This window comes from Vipera ursinii (assembly GCF_947247035.1).
Source record: "Vipera ursinii genome assembly, chromosome: 6".
In the NCBI taxonomy this organism is placed as follows: domain Eukaryota; kingdom Metazoa; phylum Chordata; class Lepidosauria; order Squamata; family Viperidae; genus Vipera; species Vipera ursinii.
The window spans coordinates 71,126,178-71,149,393 of NC_139515.1; the positions used below are offsets into that span (position 1 = coordinate 71,126,178).

The window sequence follows — 23,216 nt, forward strand, 5'->3', positions numbered from 1 at the left end:
CACATGCCTAAAACTCAAGCTGTGTTGGTGGGGGGGGGTGGAGCTGCTTCACGCACCCCACACCCGCTTACTGTTGCAGCCAGGCCTCACATGAATCGACACCTGCCTCGCCTCACCGGCCCACTTCTTTTGCGGCACCCCCTGGCCTGCATTTCACCATCAGAGGCTACAGCTTCTCAACTACAGAGGCCTTTCCAGAAGGCCTCTGATGGTGAAATGCAAGGCGGAACTCCATTCTCAGCTGCAGAGGCATTTCCTTCGACCGCAGAAGAAGTGAGCCAGCTGGACGGGGCTGTTGGTGCGGGTGCCGCAAGGTGAGACCATGGAAAAGACACTCCCCCCCCCCGAAAAAAATAAAACCTGGTGCGTCTTTTGGAGGCAAAAATAAATAAATAAATAAGAACATCTTATTTTTGGGGAAACAGGGTGTTGTTGTTGTTGTTGTTATTATTATTGGAAACTAAAAAAGAGTCATTTTATGTGCATCTAATCTTCTGTCAGCTAAACAATAACAACGATGGATAACAGGACATTTGTTCCTTCTCCCCTTCCCTCCCCTCCCCTCCCCTCCTCCCTCCAGCCCTTAGAAGCTATTTAACACAAACTCTGTGATTCAGGAAAGAGTTACAGGTATTAGTACTAGTAACCCACCTATAGCCTGACTCGTCATTGTTGAATGTGGTAGTGATGGTATGCAACAGATAACTGCACTATGGAACTTCCAGCTTTAGCTTCCATAGTGCAGTTATCTGTTGTATAAAGAAGTACTTCCTTGTCCTGAATCTTCTCATATGTAAATTCAGTTCTAGTATTGCATCCAGGTCAATGTTATAACGTATATTTGGCTGCATACACCACCCACAGTCCCCTTTGTGAAGGAGTTGTGTGTTTTCCAAATTTGATGGAGGGAGGGAAGAATAAGGTTCCAGATTCAGTCTCAGTATCTCCTTTGAGAAGGATTTGGTTTTTGCTGATAATTGATAACAGGTCTGAGATTTCGTTATCCTTGTTAGATGGCAGTTTCTTGTATTTGTGCATGCCATACGATCCTACTTGGATTGTTTGTGACTGTATAATTTTAGGTACCTTAAACAGATCTAAAAATTGCTACTCAAGATGGAACTGATAGGAAGTCATTTGATGTATATTTTGCCAAGCAGGTAGTGGCAGAAGCAACAACCTTTTATAAAACAAAATCATGGAATGCAACTAAAAAAAAATACTGCTGCACTATGAGTAAAATCAGCAAAGAGAAATCAGCAAAGGGATGCTGTGATGCAGTGAAATCCATTAAAATCCACTGTGCTCTGCTGTCTTCCTCTAGTGCGGTGCCTCTCTTGAGGCATTTGTAATGCTAATAATCCACCCTATTCAGCTGATTCCTATAAATAGAGCGTAGAGGACTGTTGATAATCTGCCTCTTACAGCCAGCCAGTCTCAAATTGAGCACAAGGGTTAATTGCTGTAATTTTAAAGTTCTCAAATATTGAAGGATTATAATGTAAAGGAGACACATATTTTCTGTCAATGCCCTTCTACTGATTTCTTAACAAATAAAACATTCCATATTTTTGAAATGCTGCAACTTGAGTGATAGGCATGATTCAAAGTTCTGATGGAGATCATCTATCACCAATTGGTACTCGCTTCGTTCACTGCCCCTTCTCATCTTGAACAACAATATCTGCAATTACTAGCCATATTAGTTTGGAATGATGAACAGGGAGCAGAAGGTTGAAAAGGTTTGGTTAGATTACGATGGTTTAGGATTAATATTTAACAGTTGTGTTGAAGGCTGTGGTGGACACAAAATGTCACATATAATTGTAGGACTGGACAAATTGTAGGACTGGACAAAAATTTCCGTTTTGAATTTTTGGGGAAGGAAAGCCTATTCTACAATTTACATTATAGTAATTATGTATTCCCCATCTCCGAATAGCAGAATTGCTGATTGTTAACAATTCTGCCACTGAAATCTAGCTATTCTTCAAGGATCACAAATGTTACCTGCTTTGGTTTAAACCACAGAATCCACAGCTTGCTTGTAGCTATGACACAGAAAGAAATATATTACTCATATCCATCCTATTCAACAAGGGAAATAGAGAAGTTGACAAAATGTGGACTGGATTATGCTATCCTTAGCTAAATACAGAGGTAGACGTACAGTCCTATCCAATGGCTTTTTGTCAAGCTGGAGGGTGGCATGCTTACCCCAAGGCTCTTTTCTAGACCCAATGCTATTAATATACTTATACATTATTTGGATGAGGAATTAGAAAACATGATTATCAAATTTGCACATGAGACAAAGTTAAGGAGTTAGTTAGTACGTAGCAAGATTCATGAGGAACTTGACAAGGTAGAACATCAAGCAAAAACCAGCAAGGTGAATTTCAGCAGGGACAAATACAAAGCCCTAATTTGAATAGGAAAAATAAAATATATGTGCATAGGATAGAGGGGAGAAGCCACTGTTCTCTGTTCTTCTTTGATACACATAAAATATTGTGTCCAATTCTGGCTGTCTCATTTTAGATAGGATATTGGACTGGAGCATGATAAGGTGCTTGAAAGGGGAAAAAAATTAAGAGGAAAGCTTGGGAATATGTTTAGCTGGAAAAGAGAAGTTTGCAGGGAAATGTGATAGCTATTTTCAACAATCAGAAGAGCTTCCTGTAGGAGATGGAAAGGATTTGCTTAGAATAATTCCAGAAGAGCGGGCAAGAAACAGCGAGATTCAATTATGAGAAAGTAGATGTCAGTTGAATTTCAGGAAAATTTTCTAAATGGAAAGAGCTTTTTAATAATGAAAAAAGTGCTGGATTCTCCATCAGTGACGATGTTTAAGGGGAGACAGAATGGACATCTGTGAGGATGCTACAGTAGGGATAATCTCTAAGGGACTTTTCAGTGCTTACATTCCATAATTTTATGATCAGTATTAAAACGGGTGTAATCTTTAAATCCTTTCATTTATTGAAACAGGAGAGTAAATTAAGTTTCTGCATGCCACTATTTCTTATTCAGAAATTCTGAGATGAAAACATTGCTGCTTTTGGCCATGTATTTTTTACCTAGGTTCCATGGTTTTATCAGTACGTGTGGTTTATTAAAAAGGTAGCCATAGCCACAGTCCATTTTACTGTTTGAACTCCTATGTAACTTTTGCTGGTTCATATCCTGCTTTCTCTGGCAGGGCGGGGGGATGATGCTGTGTTTAAAGACTGCATGTTCTTGCTCTTCCTTGTGAAACATGATAGGGCTTATGATTGACCTATGCCAGGGTTAGGCAACCTTGGCTCTTTTATGACTCCTGGACTTCAACTCCCAGAATTCCTGAGCCAGCCATGCTGAGGAGAAATGGAGAGGTTTCCAAGCTGAGCCATTCTGGGAGTCATAAAAGAGCCAAGGTTGCCTAGCCCTGACCTATGCCTTCAGTGGGAAATGACCTAAATAATTCAGTTGCAAATAGCTGGCAAGGGCAGAAACAGAAAATGGGATGGTTAATGTTACCCTCCCTACCACTCCCCTCAGGACCTTATTCCCTAGATCAGAATGGAGAGTACCCAGTGGAATAACTGAATGGGGAAAATAGCCTTTTTCCTATCCGTGATTTCCTATCTTGCTGTCTGTCACCGCTCTTTATCTGTTTTATGGCCACCAGTTTCTTCAGTCTGTTTCTGCGTTGGAATGCTCATACATTGTCATACTCTGTTAATACTGATGCTTTCCTTCCTTTTTTGCCAAACTCCAAGGAGTGGCCTCAGAAACATCTCGCTTCCCTTACCTATTTGGGCCCTATTCCAAGGCCACCGGAGGAGCCAGAGCCGAAGACATCTCGACCTCCTTTACACATTAGGCTTTACAAGAGGCTTGCGTATTATTGGACACCTGCTCCCAAAGGTACGGTAAGCAAAATATGCCCAGTGTGAAGTCCTGGCCCTGCTGGTTGGCATGGGAACCACAGTAGAGGGGGCTGCTAGATTGATAGCAGACTTCGCCTCCCCTCCTTGTTGTTTGCTTTCCCCCTATCCATTTTTTTTTTGCTTATCATATTGAAACATTATTCTGTTGTGTTCCTTAATCATTGTTTATTTTATTGTGCTGTTATTTTACTTCTGTTTTACCTGCATTTCATTTTTTCCCCTTTTTATTATTGTAAGCCACCCGGAGCGGCCCTATGGTGAGATAGGCGGCAAATAAATTTAACGTAAATAATAAATAAAATAGGGACAAAATGATGAAACAAACAAAGTGGTGCATTGTCTTAACATTTCCCCTAATTTTCTTTTCTCTTTTGGACCTCAGAAATCCCAAAGGAGGAGACTCCAGAGTCCTGGCTTGAAATTCCACTGTCTGCTCTTGAATTCTCTGTCACTACTCAAAACAAGAATCTTGACCTGAAAGTAAGAAAATAGAAGTGCAATTCCCTTTAACAACTTTTCCCCAATTTGACCATTAGGTGCTATTCTGTGATACGTTTCTTTACTATTGACAATCAATCCTTAAAGGCAGAAATTATCCATCACTTCAGAGTCTTTGTTGCCAATTTTAAACCTGGTTGCTGAATCTGTTGTCATTAGTTTGATTTTCTTTATGTTTACCCGAGACTGATTTTTTTCACTCAGACCTACTACTAGCGGAGCTTGGAGATCATTTGCATTTTCAGCTATCAAGTTGTGCATCAGCACAGTGCAGATTGTTGATGTTTCTTTCTCCAGCCTTCAAACCACATTCATCTTCTTCCTATCCAGCTTCCCTTTATTTATATTCTGTATATGGATTGAGTAAAAAGGGCAAGAGTATACAGTCTTATTCCATTCATTTGTAGATATGAAAACATTCTATTTTGTCATGTTCCATCTGGACTGTGTCTTCCTGACCTGTGTATAGTTTTCATAGAAGGCCAATAAGATTTTCTGGGATTCCCATTTTTCTAAATGCATTTCACAGTTTGACATGACTGACACAATCAAAAGTCTTTCTATAATCAATGAAGCACATACCAACTTCTTTTTGGCAGTCTTTGGCTTTCTCAGTTATTCAGCTTTCATCAGCAGTAGTATCTTATGTTCTTGGTCTTTTCTAAAGCCAACTTGAATATCTGGCATCACTCTTTCCATGTAGGGCTCTAACCTCTGTTTGGTGATCCCAAGTATTATTTTGTTAGAAATTAAGGCTATTGTACAACAATTTGCATACTCTGATATGTCATCTTTCTTTGATAAAGCAAGAGCAAGAGCACTTAGACTTATATACCACTTCATGGTGCTTTACAGCACCTTCTAAGCGGTTTACAGAGTCAGTGTGTTGCCCCCAACAATCTGGGTCCTCATTTTACCAACCGCAGAAGGATGGAAGGCTATGTTCTGAACCAGCCCTCTTCTAACAAACCCCTTATCAGAAAGAAGAGACTGGAGAGCGTCCAAGGCTAAAAGGCTTCTGCCAAGATTTAATTACGCAGTTAACAAAAACACTAGAGCTTGTCTTCTCAAGCGGAAAAGTTGCTTTCAGCAACCAGCCCCTCCCCAAACACTCCTTTTATAGAGAGCTCAGGGCGTGGTCTCCCTGTGCCTCCTCCCGAGGAGTCCCATAGCCTTTCTTTGTTTGTTCCTGCTCGACTGCCTCCTGCGTCGGGCGTCCTTGAACAGGGCCAGCTGTGGGTCATCATCCTCCGCACTCTCGGGCTCACGCAGCTGAGAAGAGGTCCCCGGCTGAGGACTCTGCAAAGCCTCCAAACCATCATCAGCCGGTTCGTCTCCCTCCTCCCCCTCATCTGAGTCCTCCAATACGTCGGAGCCGGCTGTCGGACCCACAGGCTGGCCCTGAGTCACAACAGGCTAAATCAGCCTTGAGTCAGTCAGGATTGAACTCCTGGCAGTGAGCTGATTTAGCCTACGATACTGCATTCTAATCACTGCATCACCACGGCTCTATATGGTATATAGAGTGTTATCTTCCAATCTGTTGATTACTGTCTCTTTCTCCAGATTTGCTGGCAGTTTGGTTATACCATTACAGATTCATCTGTTGCTCGCCATATTTCTATAAATATTGCATCAATAACTGTCACCTTCTGACTTGGTAATATAAGTGTTTATCTAATTTCATCTTCTAGTAATAGAGACTATCTTCTAAGATATCTTGAATTTTGACTTTTCTACTATATATGGTAGAATTTCAGCACACTCTTTCCATCTTTGTTTGATCTCCTCTGAATGAGTTCCCATCTGTCTGGTGGCGTTCTTGGCATACCAATTCAAGGTTGGAACCTTGTCCTGAATTCTGAGATTGTTTAGAAGAGTTTCCTTGTTTTCAGTGTTTCATTTTTGATGTCTTTATAGATATTACTGTAATACTGCTTCTAGGCTCTTCTAATTTTCTGAATTTTTTTGTTGTTCATTTCTTTGTCTTCATGGCTTTGCCTCTCTTCAAATTCAATGGTTTGTTCAGATTTGCTTTTTTTATTTCTTGATTTTAGGCAATCCCTTTTTACTTTTATCCTTAATAGTTTATTTAAGTTCCTTCTACAGTTTCTGCTGCATTTAGTAGCTGACTTTGTCTTTTTAATGCATATATGGGTAAATGTTAGACTATCTTCTCATAGGAAAAAGCAAATATTTTCAGAGATATGTATCTGTCTAAAATATTTACAGGATGCTGAGTTATTAGTACTAACATCTGTCTTTTGGAAATACTTGTTTCAGCGTGAAGAAGACTTCATGAATATTTGTATTGAACCAGATACAATCAGTAGGGGAGACTATGTAAAAAGAGGGTGAGTATTACAGAACCTGTCCTTATGTACCTTATCATAGCCATAAAAAGAGGATGAATAATAGAACACCTGTCCATATATACTTTATCATAGCCATGAATTTCATTTATTTATTTGCTCTGCGAATATTAATAATTTAATCAAGGAGTGATTAAAACTAAAGAAAAGATTCTGGGATTTTCTATCATGCCAAAAAATTCATTACAGGAACAGATTTTTTTTATTATTTGTTAGACTTATAGCACATCTTCCCCAGAAGCTCTAGGTTTCACTCCTTTTAGGTGGGCAAGGTCAAGGAACTGACATGGCAGGGATTCCAAAATGTTCTTATCACAGGGTAGAATAACAGAATCACGGAAGCTCCTCCTTAACAATTCTCCAGTTCCTTATTTGCAAGGCCAGAGCTGCATTGGTGTACATAGTAGCAATAGCACATAGACTTCTATACGGCTACATAATGCTTTCCAGCCCTCTCTAAGTGGTTTACAGAGTCAGCCTAGTGCCTGCAGCAGTCTGGGTCCTCATTTTACCAAGGTCGGAAGAATGGAAGGCTGAGTCAACCTTGAGCCAATGAGGATTGAACTCCTGGGAATGAGCTGAATTAGCCTGTAATACTGCATTCTAACCACTGCACCACTATGGCTCTTAATAGTATTTGCACCTTCATTTTTATCCCTAGAATATGTGAAATAGATTGGGCTGAGGGAGATTGGTCAAAAGTAGATAGTGATTTTTCATAGCTGATGGTCACTGAAACCCCAGTCCTACTTCTTCAACCTGGTATTTTCCAGATCTGTTGAAGCATAATGCTCATCTTGCTCTCAGTACCAAGCTTTCTGAGAGCAACAGACCTTGTAATCCAATATATCTGAAAGGCAACAGATCGGGATAGCCTGAAGTTAAACAACTGGTGACAACAGTGCAGTATCTCCCACCTGTTTGGAAACATAACTTTCATTACTTGGTTCCATTTCCAACCTGAAATGCAACACAAGGCTCTCTTGGAAGGCAAAGAGCAAAAATAGAGATATACTTAGCAAAACTTAGAAATAGTGGGGTTTTAATAATATCCATCGGGATACCTTAAATATTGTGTTCCTGTCTAATGATAAATAGTTGTAATTATCAAGTAACTTTGAGAGTGATGGAGAGGTTAAGGTGTAGTAGTTAAGGTGTTAGCATGGAAACCAGGAGACTGTAAGCTCTGGGCCTGCCTTAGGCATGAAAACTGACTGGATGACTTTAAGCCGGTCGCTCTCTTACAGCCCATCCCATTTCACAAAGTGGTTATTGTGGGGAAAAACAGAAGGCAGAAGTCTTGAGATATGTTTGCTGCCTTTAGATGAATATACACACACATAGGATAGATGATGACGATGGTGATGATGATGAAGAAGAAGTAAGGATAGTGGGATGTCAGTTCAGGATATCCTTCATCTAAACCATCCTGCAAATGTAATAAATCTAGCATTTTGCCTAGGAATCCAGGTACTTAAATCATACAATATCATAAGCAAATTCTTTGACGACTTCATAACGGGCATGGGAGTATAGAGTAGCGGGAGAATGCTGTCTGCATTTCAGACAGTTGTTTAAAAACTGACCATTTCTAGCCCAGATTCAAAATACTATACAGGTAGTCCTTGACTTATAACTGTTCATTTACTGACCATTTGAAATTACAACAGCACTGAAAAAAAGTGACTTATAACTATTTTTCAGATTTGTGGCCATTGCGGCATCCCCATGGTCATGTGATCAAAAGTCAGATGCTTGGCAATTGATTAGTAACGGTTGCAGAGTCCCGAGGTCATGTGATCAGTTTTTGCGACCTTCTGACAAGCGAAGTCAAAGCCAGATTCATTAATCACCGTGTGACTAACTTAACAGCTCCAGTGATTCACTTAATAGCTGTGGCAGGAAAGGTCAAACCCAGAGGCAAATTTCACTTACCAACTGTCTCACTCAGCAGCAGAAATTTTGGGCTCAATTGTGGTTGTAAGTCAGGGACTACCTGTAGTTAAAAGGAGAGGCAGGGCAAGTACAATAAAATAATAGTGAGGAAATACTATAATTTAAAAATTGTCAGCTCTTCCTGGTTCTTACAGAAATAGGGTCCAAATATGGGACTCATGGAAGTGGGCATCCTTGCCTTGTCTTCAGTTCCAAGAATGCTGCTCCCATCAAACTCCTTCTGAAGGGTCTTCTTTAGCAAGAACAATTTTGAAGTGTCAAGTGAGTTTGTGAGAGTTTACCCTATGGGAGCCACTTTATAAATCTGTTCATGTAGCCTTGATGGTCTGAGTTGTACCACAGCTGGTTCACCAGCTGTCTGAGCAGGTAATGAGGCTATGAATAGGAGCTGAATGGGTTGTTCACATATACAAGCAATTAAGGAAAGACAGAAGAAGGTCAAGCTAGAACCCAGTGCCAACTAAATAACATCATGAAAACATAGTGCTTAGCTAAACATTTTATATAAGAAGCTATTCTATTTTATCTTTGTATGTGTTCCTGCACTAGTGTAAAACGGTATCTTTGAATACAAATCACATGGTAAATTGTGGGTAAAATAAAGTGGAAGTCAATGTTTTGCCCTGATTATCTAGAACAGGGGTGTTCAAACTTGGCCCTTTTATGACTTGTGTGCCTGGCTGAGGAATTCTGGGAGTTGAAGTCCACAAGTCATAAAAGGGCCAAGTTTGAACACCCCCGATTCTTGAATCTTCTCATTAAAAAATATTCAGCAAAAGAGCAAGAAGATAGGCACAATTCTGAAATGTACATACAACTAAAAAAGCTGAAAGCTGTTTCACATAGATATTTTTCATGCAGATAACAATACACATGTCTAGCAATATCTTTGTTAACATATAAAAGCAATTGCTGATGCCTTTAACCAGGCAACTGTATTGGCTTCTAAATCTGGAAATTTTTTGTGATAGCATTCAGTGGCATAGCTCAGATGATGATTTAAAGTTTCATGAATTACAATTTTATGTAACCATGAGGAATCATTAGAATTAAGATATACAAAACTTCTACAAACCCCTAATTAGAAATAACTAGCATACTTTCCTGTCATGTATATTTTCTTTCTAACCTTTTAAAGCTAGAACTTTCTGATTATGTTCAGTTAGGACATTTGCATGAGGAAAAGAAGTTTTGACCCCAGCTTTTTCATTTTAAGGGATAGATGAACCCTACATATGAACTATGTTTTAGCTCATTTAAAGGACACAACTCTTTAAATGCTAAACCCATCCAAAATACATTGGGCTGAAACTTCAGTGTAAGTCTGCATGCAGATACCCCAAGGCTCATGCACCAAGTGTAGCAATTCCCAGAACTAATTTATTGACAGGAAAAGAATAACTACAAAAAAATATCAAGAGTTAGTAGTATTTATAGCTAAAGTACTGTTCTTGGATCGCACAGATTAGGTTCAAACCTTACAGGCACAAAAGTCCTTATAAGCATTTTGTCTCTTAGAAATGTGTGAACACAGTGGTCACAAACCTTTGAAAGAATGGCTCATGTAAAAAGGTTACACTGTTTTATAGTGTAATGTAAAATGGTTAACTTCATCTGATAATATAAGGGCTGCTATTATTTCGTGGTTTTGGAGTTGGGTATCAGCAATATGCTGATGATACCCAGCTTTTTATTTCGACCCCAAACCACCCCAGTGATGCCCTCGACGTGATGTCCCGTTGCCTGGAGGCGGTCCGGGTCTGGATGGGGAGGAACAGGCTTCGACTCAACCCTGACAAGACTGAGTGGCTGTTCGTGCCGGCATCCCGGGAAATTCCGATTATTCCATCATTGGCCATGGGGGGTGAGCTATTATCCCCCGTAGATAGGGCCCGCAACTTGGGAGTCTTGGGAGTTTCCCGATACTCCCATGTTACACCTTTGCTCCGCGAGCTGCATTGGCTACCGGTTGCTCTCCGGGTGAGGTTCAAGGTGTTAGTTATGACTTACAAAGCCCTTCATGGCATGGGTCCGGATTACCTACGGCAACACCTGCGACCGGCGTCAACTTCCCTCTGTCCAGTGCGCTCCCACAGAGTGGGCCTCCTCAGGGTGCCGCCGATCAAAGAATGCCGATTGGTGACCCCCAGGGGGAGAGCGTTCTCTGTGGGCGCGCCAGACCTTTGGAACCGCTTACCGGTTGAGCTCCAGATGGCCCCCGACCTTCGCTCCTTCCGGCACGATCTCAAAACATTCTTTTTCGAACAAGCTGGCCTGGTCTGACGGGATGGGGTTGGGTTTTTAAAACTAGTTTTAACTTTAATATGTATTGATTTTATGGGCATGATGTTTAATGGCTTTTTAATTTTTGTATTCGATTTTTATTGTGTATTGCCCTGTTCACCGCCCTGAGTCCTTCGGGAGAAGGGCGGTATAGAAATCAAATTATTAAATTATTAAATTATTATTTGCTTCTGAAGTTTTTTCCAGCTACTGAATTCCCTGTTACTTTAAATCATAGGCATAAATATTTTCCTGTGTTCCTCTTATCTTGTTTTGCACAGAGGCCAAAAGATGAAGGACCCCCACCTGTGTCCTGAAGGAAGTCAATGTCTTCAGGCTAGCAAGTGCATTTTGCAGCTTCCAGAGGTGAGAAATCAAATATTAAGAAAATCATAAGAAAAGTGGTGGCTTTTCTTCTTTTTGTGTAAAGAGATGGAATAGAGACATGAGTTTTGCTTAAGTAAGCTTTGAAGCAGATTCTCAGGTCTCTCTGAAACAATCTGATTGACCAGCATTCATATCCTTGCCATTGGTAACTACCATTTTCATGTGTGCATAATGTAATGATGGTGGACTACCTCCAATTTGATCCTCTTGCCATGATCTCTATTTGCAAGATGTTGAGGTTAGTTTAGAAGGACAATTGTATTAGCAAGAATTTTCCATTAGGTTGTATGTAGGCCCAAAGATGTGTACTCAGGTATAGCTACCGCAATAGCACTTAAACTTACATACTGTTTCATAGTGCCTTACTACCCTTTACAGAGTAAGCATATTGTCCCCAACAATCTGGGCCCTCATTTTACTGACTCAGAAGGATGGAATGCTGAGCCAACCTTGGGCTGGTAAGGATCGAACTGCTTGAAGTTGGCAGAATTAGCCTGTAATTCTGCATTCTAACCACTGTGCCAACACATCACAGATATATTGAACATTATTATCCTTGCATAAAATATTTTTTGTCTCATTGGCTAGGTCCCTTATCACACAAAGTCCTAATGAAAAGTATTGGGTTTTGGTATAGATTGTCACGTAAATCCAGCCAAATTTTGGCTTATTCAACACACCGCGATTTAAGAAAAAAACATACAGTGAAACATGAACCTAGATACCTATTAGCTGGAAAACCTAACAAAATGCTTAGTTCCATGGCAATACAACTGAGCTGTAATGTGGGACATTACAACATTTGGGACGTGAATGTCAGATCTGCACTGCAGGCCCTGGTGCCGCTGGATTCTAAGGAAAACCACTGTCAAGAGGTAGCTTGAGGCAGTGTGTCTGCTTTGTTGTCCTGTTGTGTGAAAATCTCCTGACCACTTCATGCTTGCAGGATACAGAAGGCTCTTTAGCTATAGACAGTGAAGAATATGAAGCAATGACAGTGGAGGTGAAACTGTTGCCCAGGAAACTCAATTTCTTCTGTGATGCCAGAAAAAAAGAAGAAATGCTTCAAGGTATAGCATAATCAAAGCAGCTGATTCAAGGTATATTGTAATTAAAGGGTTGAGTTGGATGACTGCCCAAACTGTTTAACGAACTGTGTCTGAAGAGCACACATCTTTCCTTTAGTTATGGTGAAAGCCTTCTTTTTCAAACTATGTAAGTAAGAAATTGAGGAAGAAGAACTAAGGTGGAAACAGTTGGTTTTTCTTTTTGTCTGGTTCCAGTTATTTCACAAAAAAATGACTTCCCAACTACCTCTGTGGCAAGTGTTTTCCAGTTAAAACACTTTTGGTATAAACTTACAATTGTAACCTGAATATGTACTTCAGGTCATTGAACATGTTCCTAGTTTCCCTCATTTTGCTTCCTTTCCTATTTCAGTAATTGAGGTATGGGCACCCCATCAGTGTTATAGCTTATGTTTAGAAAAGTGATAAAAATTAAGTGATGTCTCAAGAGAAAAGTATCTAAAATGTAATCACTAATAACTGATCAGTGAATCATTAGACAAGCAGCTTGACTGGCAGCCTATCTTTGGTATTAAGCACATATTATTCTACTCTTACTCTCCAAAGGATGCAAAAAAGGATCAAATCTGGAATTTTTTGCACGCAAAAGACCCCAAATCTCTACTCCCATCAAGCTGATTTCTGACACTTAATATTTGACAAGGGACATTTCTTTTGGCACATAAGCCACCTGAGTTTGGAATAACAGTCTTCTGGAGTTTTGTTTGCAGTAAGAACAGAAGGAAGCAGTTTATTTCATATTTTGAGTGTCTTTACAGGCCACAGCTAGGTTTTTTTTTTTAATACCTTGGGTCAGCCAGAGACTCTTGTGTTAATAAATAAAACTAGTAATTTTTCTGTTGCCACTGGGTGGAGCTAGTTCAGAGAATTATCTTCCTGTTTACCTGTTGCGGGAGTTTATTTTCCACTTTTAATGGTTTGTTTTGAGGCGTTAGGTTGAAATGTGGTGTTGGCCATATGTTCTGTGTCTTTTATGCTCTTTATAGACAGATTGCCAAATAATGCACAGCATGTGTGCATCATAGTTACTTTGCTATTCAGTCTTCCAAGCTACCAAATACTAAATATGTTGCTTTATTCATCTGCTGAGCTTTAAAGACAGGGCCAAATATAAAAACTGTGTATTGTACATGAACATTAAAAAGATATAAATTTATAGCTGTAAAAGTGCATTTCTGCTTTGAGGTTGTTCATGAACTGGAGTGAAGTGAAACAATTACTAAATATTGCCTGTTTGATTGAGAGCTGGCATTGAAAAATTCATGCTTAATTATTGCTTTGTCTGCTATTTTTTAATTAAATATGAAAGCAATTGTCCTGTCCCTATTTTTTTCCTTCTAAGATAGTACACAATATGTTTGTAGATATCTATGAAAAAAGGTTGAAAGTGAGTTTACTTTGACTTTTCATTGCTCCTGAGGATATAACACAGAAATACAGGTTTTATTCTATAGCATTAAAACACTGCGTGTCTGGACTGTATTGATGGGACTATTCCAGGTTAATTTGCTTTGAGTTTCACGTTGTTGCACAATTCTAGAAATCCATATGCTGTCCATAAAATAACTGTGAATATAACTGTTAATATTCATGGGATAGGACAATTATACTGTACCATCAGCAATTTAAAAGTTCTTAAAACAAAAGGGGCAAAGAGGGAGACCAAATATTGAGTTATGAAATTTCACATGACCTATCAAACTGTTTTAAATAATCACCCAGCACAAATGATACCTGTGTTAAAAGTGAGTTTTAATACAGTAAAAAAGACCATTATATATGTACACAAGTCCTTCTGGGGTTCTACGTTAGCAATGAAATCCACAAAGGTAATGCTTTCTCTCTTACTGAAAGAAGCCACTGGTATAAAGAAAAGTGCTTAGTCACAAGTTAATGAGAAGATGCTAGCTGCCCGTCGTCATATTCACACTTAACATGTTTTCAAAACTTAAGTTTATACACTAGAGTTAATTAAAAACAGGTGGGGAATACCGTATTACAGTTATTATGCCACGAGTTATATATGTTCTCTCATAGAAGCAGGAGGGATCCTCTCCCCAATACTCCCAAAGCTATTTTTCTTTTTTAAGAAAAAAAATTGGATAGTGCCTAAACCAAATCTTAATTTACACAGCTAATGGTGGAAATATATTGGAACCTTCTTAGCCCAAAGGTTGCATGATGAAAACAGTGGCCAGAGATATGTCATTGCTCTTTTGTTGTTTAAGCCTTGCAGACTTAAGGCACCCACTTAGTTCCTTAAATCACCCCCAATAAGGAGGGGGGGAAGGTTAGCATTTTTAAGGGGTGTATCAAAGATCTGCAAGGTTAAGGCACCCATTTCCCTACCCCCTTAAAACAACCTAATCACTATGGCAACAAAAAAAACCCTTTAGGTCTTCCGAGTTGTTAGCAAAATAATGTTGGAAGATCCAACTGGCATTTCTTTAAGCATCCTAACTCTACTAGGAAAAGGGCAGGCAACTCTTATTTTCTGTCTTGTATCACCAACAGTATCTTCTGAGTCGTGCAGAAATCCACTCAGTTAGCAATTAGCAGTTTTACTTCCACTGGGCTAGATCCACTTTTGAGAGAGAAGCAGCAAACTTCTTTTAAAAAGATAGGTAGAAGCCATTGCAACCTTATATTATATAGTTTCCTAAGCAATCCATAATTCTCTGGCTGAAACCGATTCCCTTTGTCATTTAGATCAAGGATGCAGACATACATCATCCAAATGTCACTGTTTGTTCCACATAGTGAATATGACCTTATAAATAAATCCACCAATTATTTTTTCATAGCTAGCCATGAGTCACTCTAGCAAAGTACAGCTTTGTTCGCCTTTGATCTCCATGGGTGAAATGAGCCAAGCTTTTACGTTCCCTCAAAGTCATGTCAAGCAACATACAGTCTTGTTTTAAGGATGAGTCAATAAATTCACTTGCTAATTTTGACAAATAATCTGTGTGTGAGAACTGCCCAGTGCTAGGAAATACACTTATAAGAATACACATATGGATTGTGTAAAATTGGTACTTGGGAGTGATTATGACCCAAATGTTTGCTTTTCAAAAGTGGCTCAGTGCCCCAGCGTGCTAGAACCTTCTGCTATTAAATGAAAGACTCAAAAAATTGAACTTGGATATCATAGGCAAGAAAGTGCATGTTGTACACTCTGTATTAAATAGTAATTTCTACCTAAGCTATCTAATCTGTATTTAAGCAGAAATGCACCTTTAATTCTGTATAATAGAGGGAACATCAGCCATTCATTAGTTGTATCTGTGTATAAACAAATTCATTCTCTAAGGGCCTATGCTTACGTAGGCAAAACAGAACTATGCTTTTATAGGCAAATCAGTGTAGAATATGAAGCATCAAGTTGGTGTGGCAGATTTCCAGTGTTTGCAAAAGCATACAAACATTAAATCAGAGCAGCCCAATGTACAATGGGCACAAAACAGTGAGAAGGCTTCAGCTGACCCCATCCCCCAAGCTTTGTCCAAGGAAGGCTTTTCAAGTTAAGAGAATTTGAACCACATTAATCATCACCTGGAAACCTGCTCTCATGAGTTCTTTTCAATTATTGTATTCAAGATGAAAGCTGTGTTTCAAAGCTGCATTTGTTATATGGAGGCCAGTCTAGTTCAATTTACGGTGAATTAATTATGCAATGATATAATGCTGGAGGTGCAACCTGACCATGCTTTCCTAAATGTGGGCACAGGGACAATATTAAGATCCTAAATTGAAGAAACTGAATCGTCGTAGTCGGTTTGTGCATGTAGTACCTGGCAAAAATAATTGCAACACTTCCTGTAGATGCCACAAAAGTGCTCTTCCTGAACTCACAAAGAAGGCAGAGAAAAAGTGAAGACCAGCACAACTTCACACATCTAAGACCAGACTTTTCCTTATACCAAAACCAAGCAAATTCATTTCCATAGTGTAATTCAAAAACTCATATGCAAATGTTGTATTGCTCTTCACAGGGCTAATACTGTACTAACTTATGGCTGAAAACTTTTATAAATGGTATCTTTAACTAGTTTCCCTTCCTTGCAATAACCTGTATGGAAAGGCCTTAGGATGTAAAATCTGTGAGATGTGAGCCACAACCCAAAATCCTCATCTGGTGAAAATCATCAGAAGGCCTTTAGTTGACTTTTTGTTTTCTTGTTTCTAGTTTTTTTTTAAAGAATAGAATGGAAATGGGACGTTGAGGAGATCATCTCTTTTCTATCCTGACCCACCTCCCCACAAATACCCAAACAGCTTGAAGCATGGTGACAAAATTCAGACTAAAAATTCAATAGCAAAATTTCAGACTAGTTTTTTTTTTAAAAAAAGTTTCAATAAAGAAACAAATAAATTATTTCACTGAAAATTGGCTATTCTACTATTGGACACTTACAACTGTCTTGGAGAGAAGGGAGACAACATGAAGGCCATCGGTTATAAGTTACTCGCTTCTACCTAAAGATCTATATAGAATTTAGAAGTGATTTTGAGCCCTCCAAATTACAGGATTGGACACCATGAGCAGAATTTCAATACTGTTTAGAAAAGTCAACCTGCAAGAGCCTTGAAAGAGGTCTCAGCAGCAGATAGAGCTCCTGCATACCTTCATGCTTGCTCTCTTCTGTGTCTCAGAAGAGACTAGCTAAATTATGCAAATTAAATCAGGCAATAAATGCTGTTTCTTCTACTTATTAATTTGGCAACCATTTAGTTGCATCAGAAATCTCTCATCTGTATTCAGAATGTCACTGCATATATTATGCTATAAGAAAATGAAGGGGAAAGGAATAACAGGGAAAATAAATATTGCCCATTAAGGGTCCTATACCTTCATAGTATTTTTTTCCATTTAATTAGCCATCCCCACCATTGAACATTCAGCCCAAAGCTCTGTTCAGTAAGCAGGCACCAGGTTAAAAAAAGCCACATATTTCCTCTATTTTTTTAATGACTCCACTCTTTAGCCACAACTTCAAAACGTTTCTGCTTTTCCATGATCTTGCCTTTGCCTTCATAGGAAGGAGGAAGCAGCAGACTGAAATGCTGTCTCTTTAAAAACAGGGGAAATTATCAAATATTTATATCCACTGGAACAGGAACCTGCTTGTGCTTTCAAAGCAGGGAAATAAAAACATACCCTGTAGGATGAGATGTTCTTCTGTGTCCCGTTTAACAGCTGGAGAAATAGATTATAAAGGTGCCCAGTAAGTAAGATGTAGCATATGACAGATGGTTATGACAATCACACCCAATTCTGTCTGTACATCTTGCCAACGTTTTGTTTTTTGCTAGCCCAGCTGCTCTAGCTTTACTAGCAGCAATCCATATCATTTAATGTTTAAATAGTGAAGCTTTTCCTAGCATGCCCATGAATGCATCGTTTTCATCTGAATTTTTCTATCCATCAGGCTAATACCAACAGAACAGAGCCAGTTTCAATTGCTCTAATGTGTTCCATATCTGGAGATTTACAGCTATTCATTCCATGAGTTGATGGACAACACATTGTCTTAGGCTGTAATAAAGAAGCACTGGTGCAGCTCAGTCTCACAGCTTCTGTTCTCTTTACAGCAATATTTCTCAATCCTGGCAATTTATACATGTGTAGAAATTCTTCAGCCAACAGACCCATTTCTGAAAATCCTGATTTGCAGCATTCTCATTTTAGACCTCCCTATCTCCAAGCATTCCTGTGGCATATACTCTGGCAGCTTAGCAAAACAAGAAGCAAAGATACCGGTTTAAAAGTTTGTTCATGTACAAATCCCATACACAACAAAGGATATCAAGAGGTTCAATTTAACATCTAATTACAGAGAATGATTTGCTTAGTAAACAGCTTAATACCTTCTAATTCTTTCCTTTCATTCTATAAAATAAGTTATTTAAATCCATAAATAGGAAGACCCACTCCCTATAGACAAGACAAATATGAGGTAGGAAAAAGGGTTAAGATATTGAATGAAGATTTTCCTTCCATATTGAACAAGGTGATGATGTCCTGTAGATTCTTTAGTTGACTCTATTTATTTATTTATTTATTTTAATTCCATTTATATCCCGCCCTTCTCCGAAGACTCAGGGCGGCTTACAAGCTTAGCAGTAGCCTTCATTCTATGTATATGCCTGCTTATTAGGGCTTTCGCCCCCCCCCAAGCGGCATTATTACAAAGTCAGCTTAATTGCCCCCAACAATCTGGGTCCTCATTTTACCTACCTCGGAAGGATGGAAGGCTGAGTCAACCTTGAGCCTGGTGGGATGCGAACCTGCACTAATTGCAGGCAGCTGGTGTTACTTAAGGAGGCATTAGCCCACTGCTCCATCCAACCTATTCTTAATATTCTTGCCTTTTAGGGTTTTTTTTAAAGATTCTGACTATCACTCTCTAAAATAGGTTAGAACTATGTGGCAAAATATCAGAAGATGACTGTTCATTAAAAAAAAAGCAAGAAAGCAATTTGTTAAAGATAGCTTGCATAAATCATAAAGTACTATTCAATCAAAGATAACAGCAAACGTAAACATCCAACTCTCCTTCCAAAGCAAAAAGGGACTCTACAATCAAAACCATCTATTTAAAAGAGCAATAAAGTTCAGTCTATGTAAGAAAAATCAGTTGCCACACTACAGTAACAGGCAACGAATTAAGTCTAACTGGAAGTTAGTACAGATGTCAGTGCTAGCAGGACCAGACCAGCCACAAAGACTTATGTCCTTCACTTCCTCAGTGATTTGGAAGGCCAACTTTATTAGAGCACTACAGCTTCTGCCACAAGAAGGAAAATAATGACAGTATCACAATATTCCTAATAGACAACAGCTGAAATGACTAAGCAAGGGAGAACAGGTGGAGAACCTGAGGCCAACAGGTGAGTATTCTAGCCTATTATTAAAGCTGCAAAGAGCTCAAGAACCACAATACTGGTATTCAGCCAGAAGCTGTAGAAACAGATTAGGCTCTCGGAAATTTATATGTGCTCTTGATGATGGCTAGACCATGCTATCCATCATTAAGGGCATAAGGCACTGGAGTGATCATCACTCCTTGCTATTTTTCCTTATCTTTTTAGTATTATCCTATTATTACTCACAAATATAGGCTTGGGTCCTATGAAAAACCTAAACCTGTAGTGTAACAGAACAAAATTCCAGTGTATCAAAACCACCACTATGCCAAAAATAATACATATCAAATTATCCAGATGGCAGGGCAGGCTCATTGTAATTACAAGTATGAGAAATAAACAGTGCAGGTTAAGTACACGTCTCAAATTCTTTAAACTGCTTTTTTTTTGGGGGGGGAGGCTGAGATATGAAGTTACTGTGACACAGCTGAGATAGTGCAAGACCTTTTTCTCAAAATATATTAAACGGTAATGAAGCTAGGATAAAAAAAAGGAATTCTCCCAATTGTTTAGTAAAGAAATGTGAGAGATTTTTTTAAAAAGTACATTACTTTTGAAGTAATGGGAGAAAAAGCTGTCCCCTGCCACTTGTCTTCCTTCTGCCAAGGCAAAAATTGAGCATAGACATTAATCCTAATTTAACTGAATCATGATAGGGAGAGCAGATGCATGCTTGTATATGTATAAAGTAAGGAATAGGAATTATGACACAGAAAAAAAAACATCTTTAAGGATTTTTGGAATTGGAAGGTCTATCACTTACAGGATGTTAGGAAGGCTCTCTAGCAGCGTGAAAAATTCACATTGGTCCCCAGAGAATAAAGTGCTTTTTTCACATCCAACCATCTAAATTCCCAGCCATTAGATATGATTTCTTCTCTCAAAATAACTCTGTGCTGGATTGTTTAGAAGCAGGTGGGGTAGAAGATCATGAAGCAGACTATTCCTTTTACAGAACTTACAGAAAGAATGGTTGGCCAATCCAGGGATCCCCAATCTTGGCAATTTTAAGACTTGTGGACTTCAACTCCCAGAAGCTGGTTGAGGAATTCTGAGAGCTGAAGTCCACAAGTCTTAAAGTCGCCAAAGTTGGGGACCCCTGGGGTAGGGAAGAATAGTATCTTCTTTGAGATCCATTTGAAAACAATTATTAACTGGATAAAAATAAATAACACTTCCTGCAGAGTGCTCCCTTAAATAAAAGGCAATACTTCACAATATGAGTTTTGGCAAGTTCCACCAGTTCGTCCTGTAGTCTTTCAACAGTTGTTGCCATCCACTCATGTGTGAATTCTGCTTCTCTCACCCTTCCAGCACCCATCACTTCTAAGTACAACAAGGATTATCAATGACCAGCATGACATCAATGCCATAAACTTCCAGGAGGTCCATGAGGAAGCTACGGTCGCCTTGAGGATCCAAACCCATTCCACGGGCATGGTCAGCTGTCAATGTCTTGTCCGGGCTGGCTGATATCTCCATCAATGTCTGAAATATCCGGTTGTTCTGCTCCATGAAGAACCTTAGAGATAATGTGAAATGAAGACATATGAAGATGTGTAAAGCCTAAAGACATTCTGCTCTCCAGGCCCATGACTGAATATTATTCATCTTCTGTTACCCCATAATTTGGAAAAATTCAATTGGCCAGTAGTTAAATTGGCAATGACTTAAAACTGACTACAAGCCATCTGTCCTCTATGGGAAATAGCGTCTGAAGAATATGCTGCTCAACAGGTTTCTACAAATACCTTCACTGAAATCCCATACCCCATTACAAGGGGCTTCTTCAAGAATTCTCATTTAGACAGTGGACACCCTATCTGAATCCATTAATTATTGTCTAGGTAGATCTTTCTTTGCTTCTCTGTAGGACTTTTGATGATAGCCTTCAATTATTTTTGCATATACAGCCTCCCATTATATCAATGGTAGGGTTACCTACTGGCCATGGCCTTCATAATGTACATTCAGATGTGTTCTTTTGCTCTACACACTTTGTCCCACTTCACTCTTTAAAATGATTCTTTACAACATTAGCATGTTGCAAAGCAAAACACTAATTATTCCTACCATCATATGCATTTGCAGAAATGAGTCCTAAATAGGTTGCAAATAGTAGAGAACATTCTAAGTTAATGCATCTAATAATTGCTAAAAAAGCTTCTTCAGCACTGACTGGATGGTGGGGAATGGAAGACAGCTGATCATTTGCATTCTTTTAGAGAGTTGTTGAGGCCACCTGGAGGTTTATCTCTGCCATCAGGGTCACCTGAGTAGTACAAATGTGTGTGGTGCCTTCTTGGAACCGCTGAAAGGACTGTGTTGTAGACTGGAGATAGATGATGTCGTACCCTCCCCCCTCTGCTTAGAGAGGGCTGTTCAATTTTGACGTTTGACCCCTATTTTAAACCCAAATTCAAAACTACTCTTAATCTAGTATTGCCATTTACCATTCAGGTTAATATTATCTTGTCACTACTTTTCCAGGTTTTTGAAGTACAATGAAGAGATTGTCAACTTTTAACCATGTAGCCCTTGACTAGCTAACAAACACTCTCAAGTTTTCTCTCACCAACCTTCTTGATATTTATTTCCTTGCAGATGCTGAAAGTATAACATTTCAAACTCAGAGTGTTTTACTGCTTACATTTAGTTTCAATTTTCATAGCCCCATCAATAGCATAAATTATAGCCATTGCTACAACCTGATTACAGAAGATGGAGTATAACTTTGAGGGTTCAGACTTTCAGCTGACCGTAATAGATCTTTACTTTTGCAAGTCAAGAGCCTTGGTGGAGCAGTGGGCTAATGCCTCCTTAAGTAACACCAGCTGCCTGCAATTATTGCAGGTTCGCATCAGGTTGACTCAGCCTTCTATCCTTCCGAGGTAGGTAAAATGAGGACCCAGATTGTTGGGGGCAATAAGCTGACTTTGTAATAATGCTGCTTGGGGGGGGGCGAAAGCCCTAATAAGCAGGCATATACATAGAATGAAGGCTGTTGCTAAGCACATTTGATTTGTGCTTAGATTGTAAGCTGCCCTGAGTCTTCGGAGAAGGGCGGGATATAAATGGGATTAAAATAAAATTAAAATAAATTACTCTGACATGCTACCATGTTTCTCTGAATATGTGGCCTCATGAAATATGGATTCCCTAATAGCTAGTGAGACTTGCAAAAGTCCATGAAAAAACTACATTTTTCAGCAGTAGCTGCCCCAGATTGGGTAAGTATCAATGAAGATCCAACTGCAATTAGGTAATCAGGAGACTTACAGAGTATGAAAAAAGGAGAGCAAAGGAAATAAGCTTCAAATAATCACAAGAATGCTTGGAAACATCTCAAATAAATGTAGCTCATCACTAATTTCAAGCAGTACTGTGAAGAATCCCATCTCAACAACTTACAAGATGAATAGGTCCTCTTCACAAGAACTACAGTCACCATCTACTTCCTGGGAGTACATCAGCATCTGTCTGAATGAGGGAAACATATACACTCATCACATTGACTGATCCACAATTGGTACCCTATAGCAATCCAAACAAAATATCCACAACCTGATCCAATACTTCCTGTACATGCTATCCATGGCATCATTACAACATCAAAGTGAATATCTGGTCAGAGGTTGCAGTCAAGGAAACCTAGGTTTAGACTTTTCTTAATCTCAGTTATTTTGTAGCATTTTAAATAAGAATTTTCATATTCAAACTTATTGAGTGAAGCCTTCCCTGTGATTCTGCATAAACATGCTGAAAAGAAA

At 39.1% G+C, this 23,216-nt stretch overlaps 2 protein-coding genes across 4 annotated transcripts in view; one reads left to right on the top strand and one right to left on the bottom strand.

The window, feature by feature from the left end:
• Positions 1-22,774, top strand: part of AGK (acylglycerol kinase) — a 57,231-nt gene extending 34,457 nt beyond the window's left edge. The window contains exons 12-17 of one of the 2 annotated variants that reach the window (XM_083365479.1): positions 3,762-3,909; positions 4,315-4,412; positions 6,714-6,784; positions 11,323-11,407; positions 12,375-12,528; positions 20,761-22,774. In XM_083365479.1, coding sequence (XP_083221605.1) covers positions 3,762-3,909; positions 4,315-4,412; positions 6,714-6,784; positions 11,323-11,407; positions 12,375-12,509 — 537 coding nt within the window. In that variant the 3' untranslated portion in view covers positions 12,510-12,528; positions 20,761-22,774. The remainder of the gene's footprint in view (positions 1-3,761; positions 3,910-4,314; positions 4,413-6,713; positions 6,785-11,322; positions 11,408-12,374; positions 12,529-20,760) is intronic. The other variant, XM_083365478.1, reaches the window with a different exon arrangement.
• The window catches only part of DENND11 (DENN domain containing 11), a gene marked incomplete at its 5' end in the record, with an annotated part of 37,807 nt that continues 31,169 nt past the window's right edge, over positions 16,579-23,216 (bottom strand). The window contains 3 exons of one of the 2 annotated variants that reach the window (XR_014492829.1): positions 16,579-18,562; positions 18,857-20,968; positions 22,858-22,926. Coding sequence is in view for 1 of the 2 variants with exons in the window: in XM_083365477.1 (XP_083221603.1) it covers positions 20,773-20,968; positions 22,858-22,926 (265 nt within the window). Of the gene's footprint in view, positions 20,969-22,857; positions 22,927-23,216 lie in introns of both variants that reach the window. The other variant, XM_083365477.1, reaches the window with a different exon arrangement.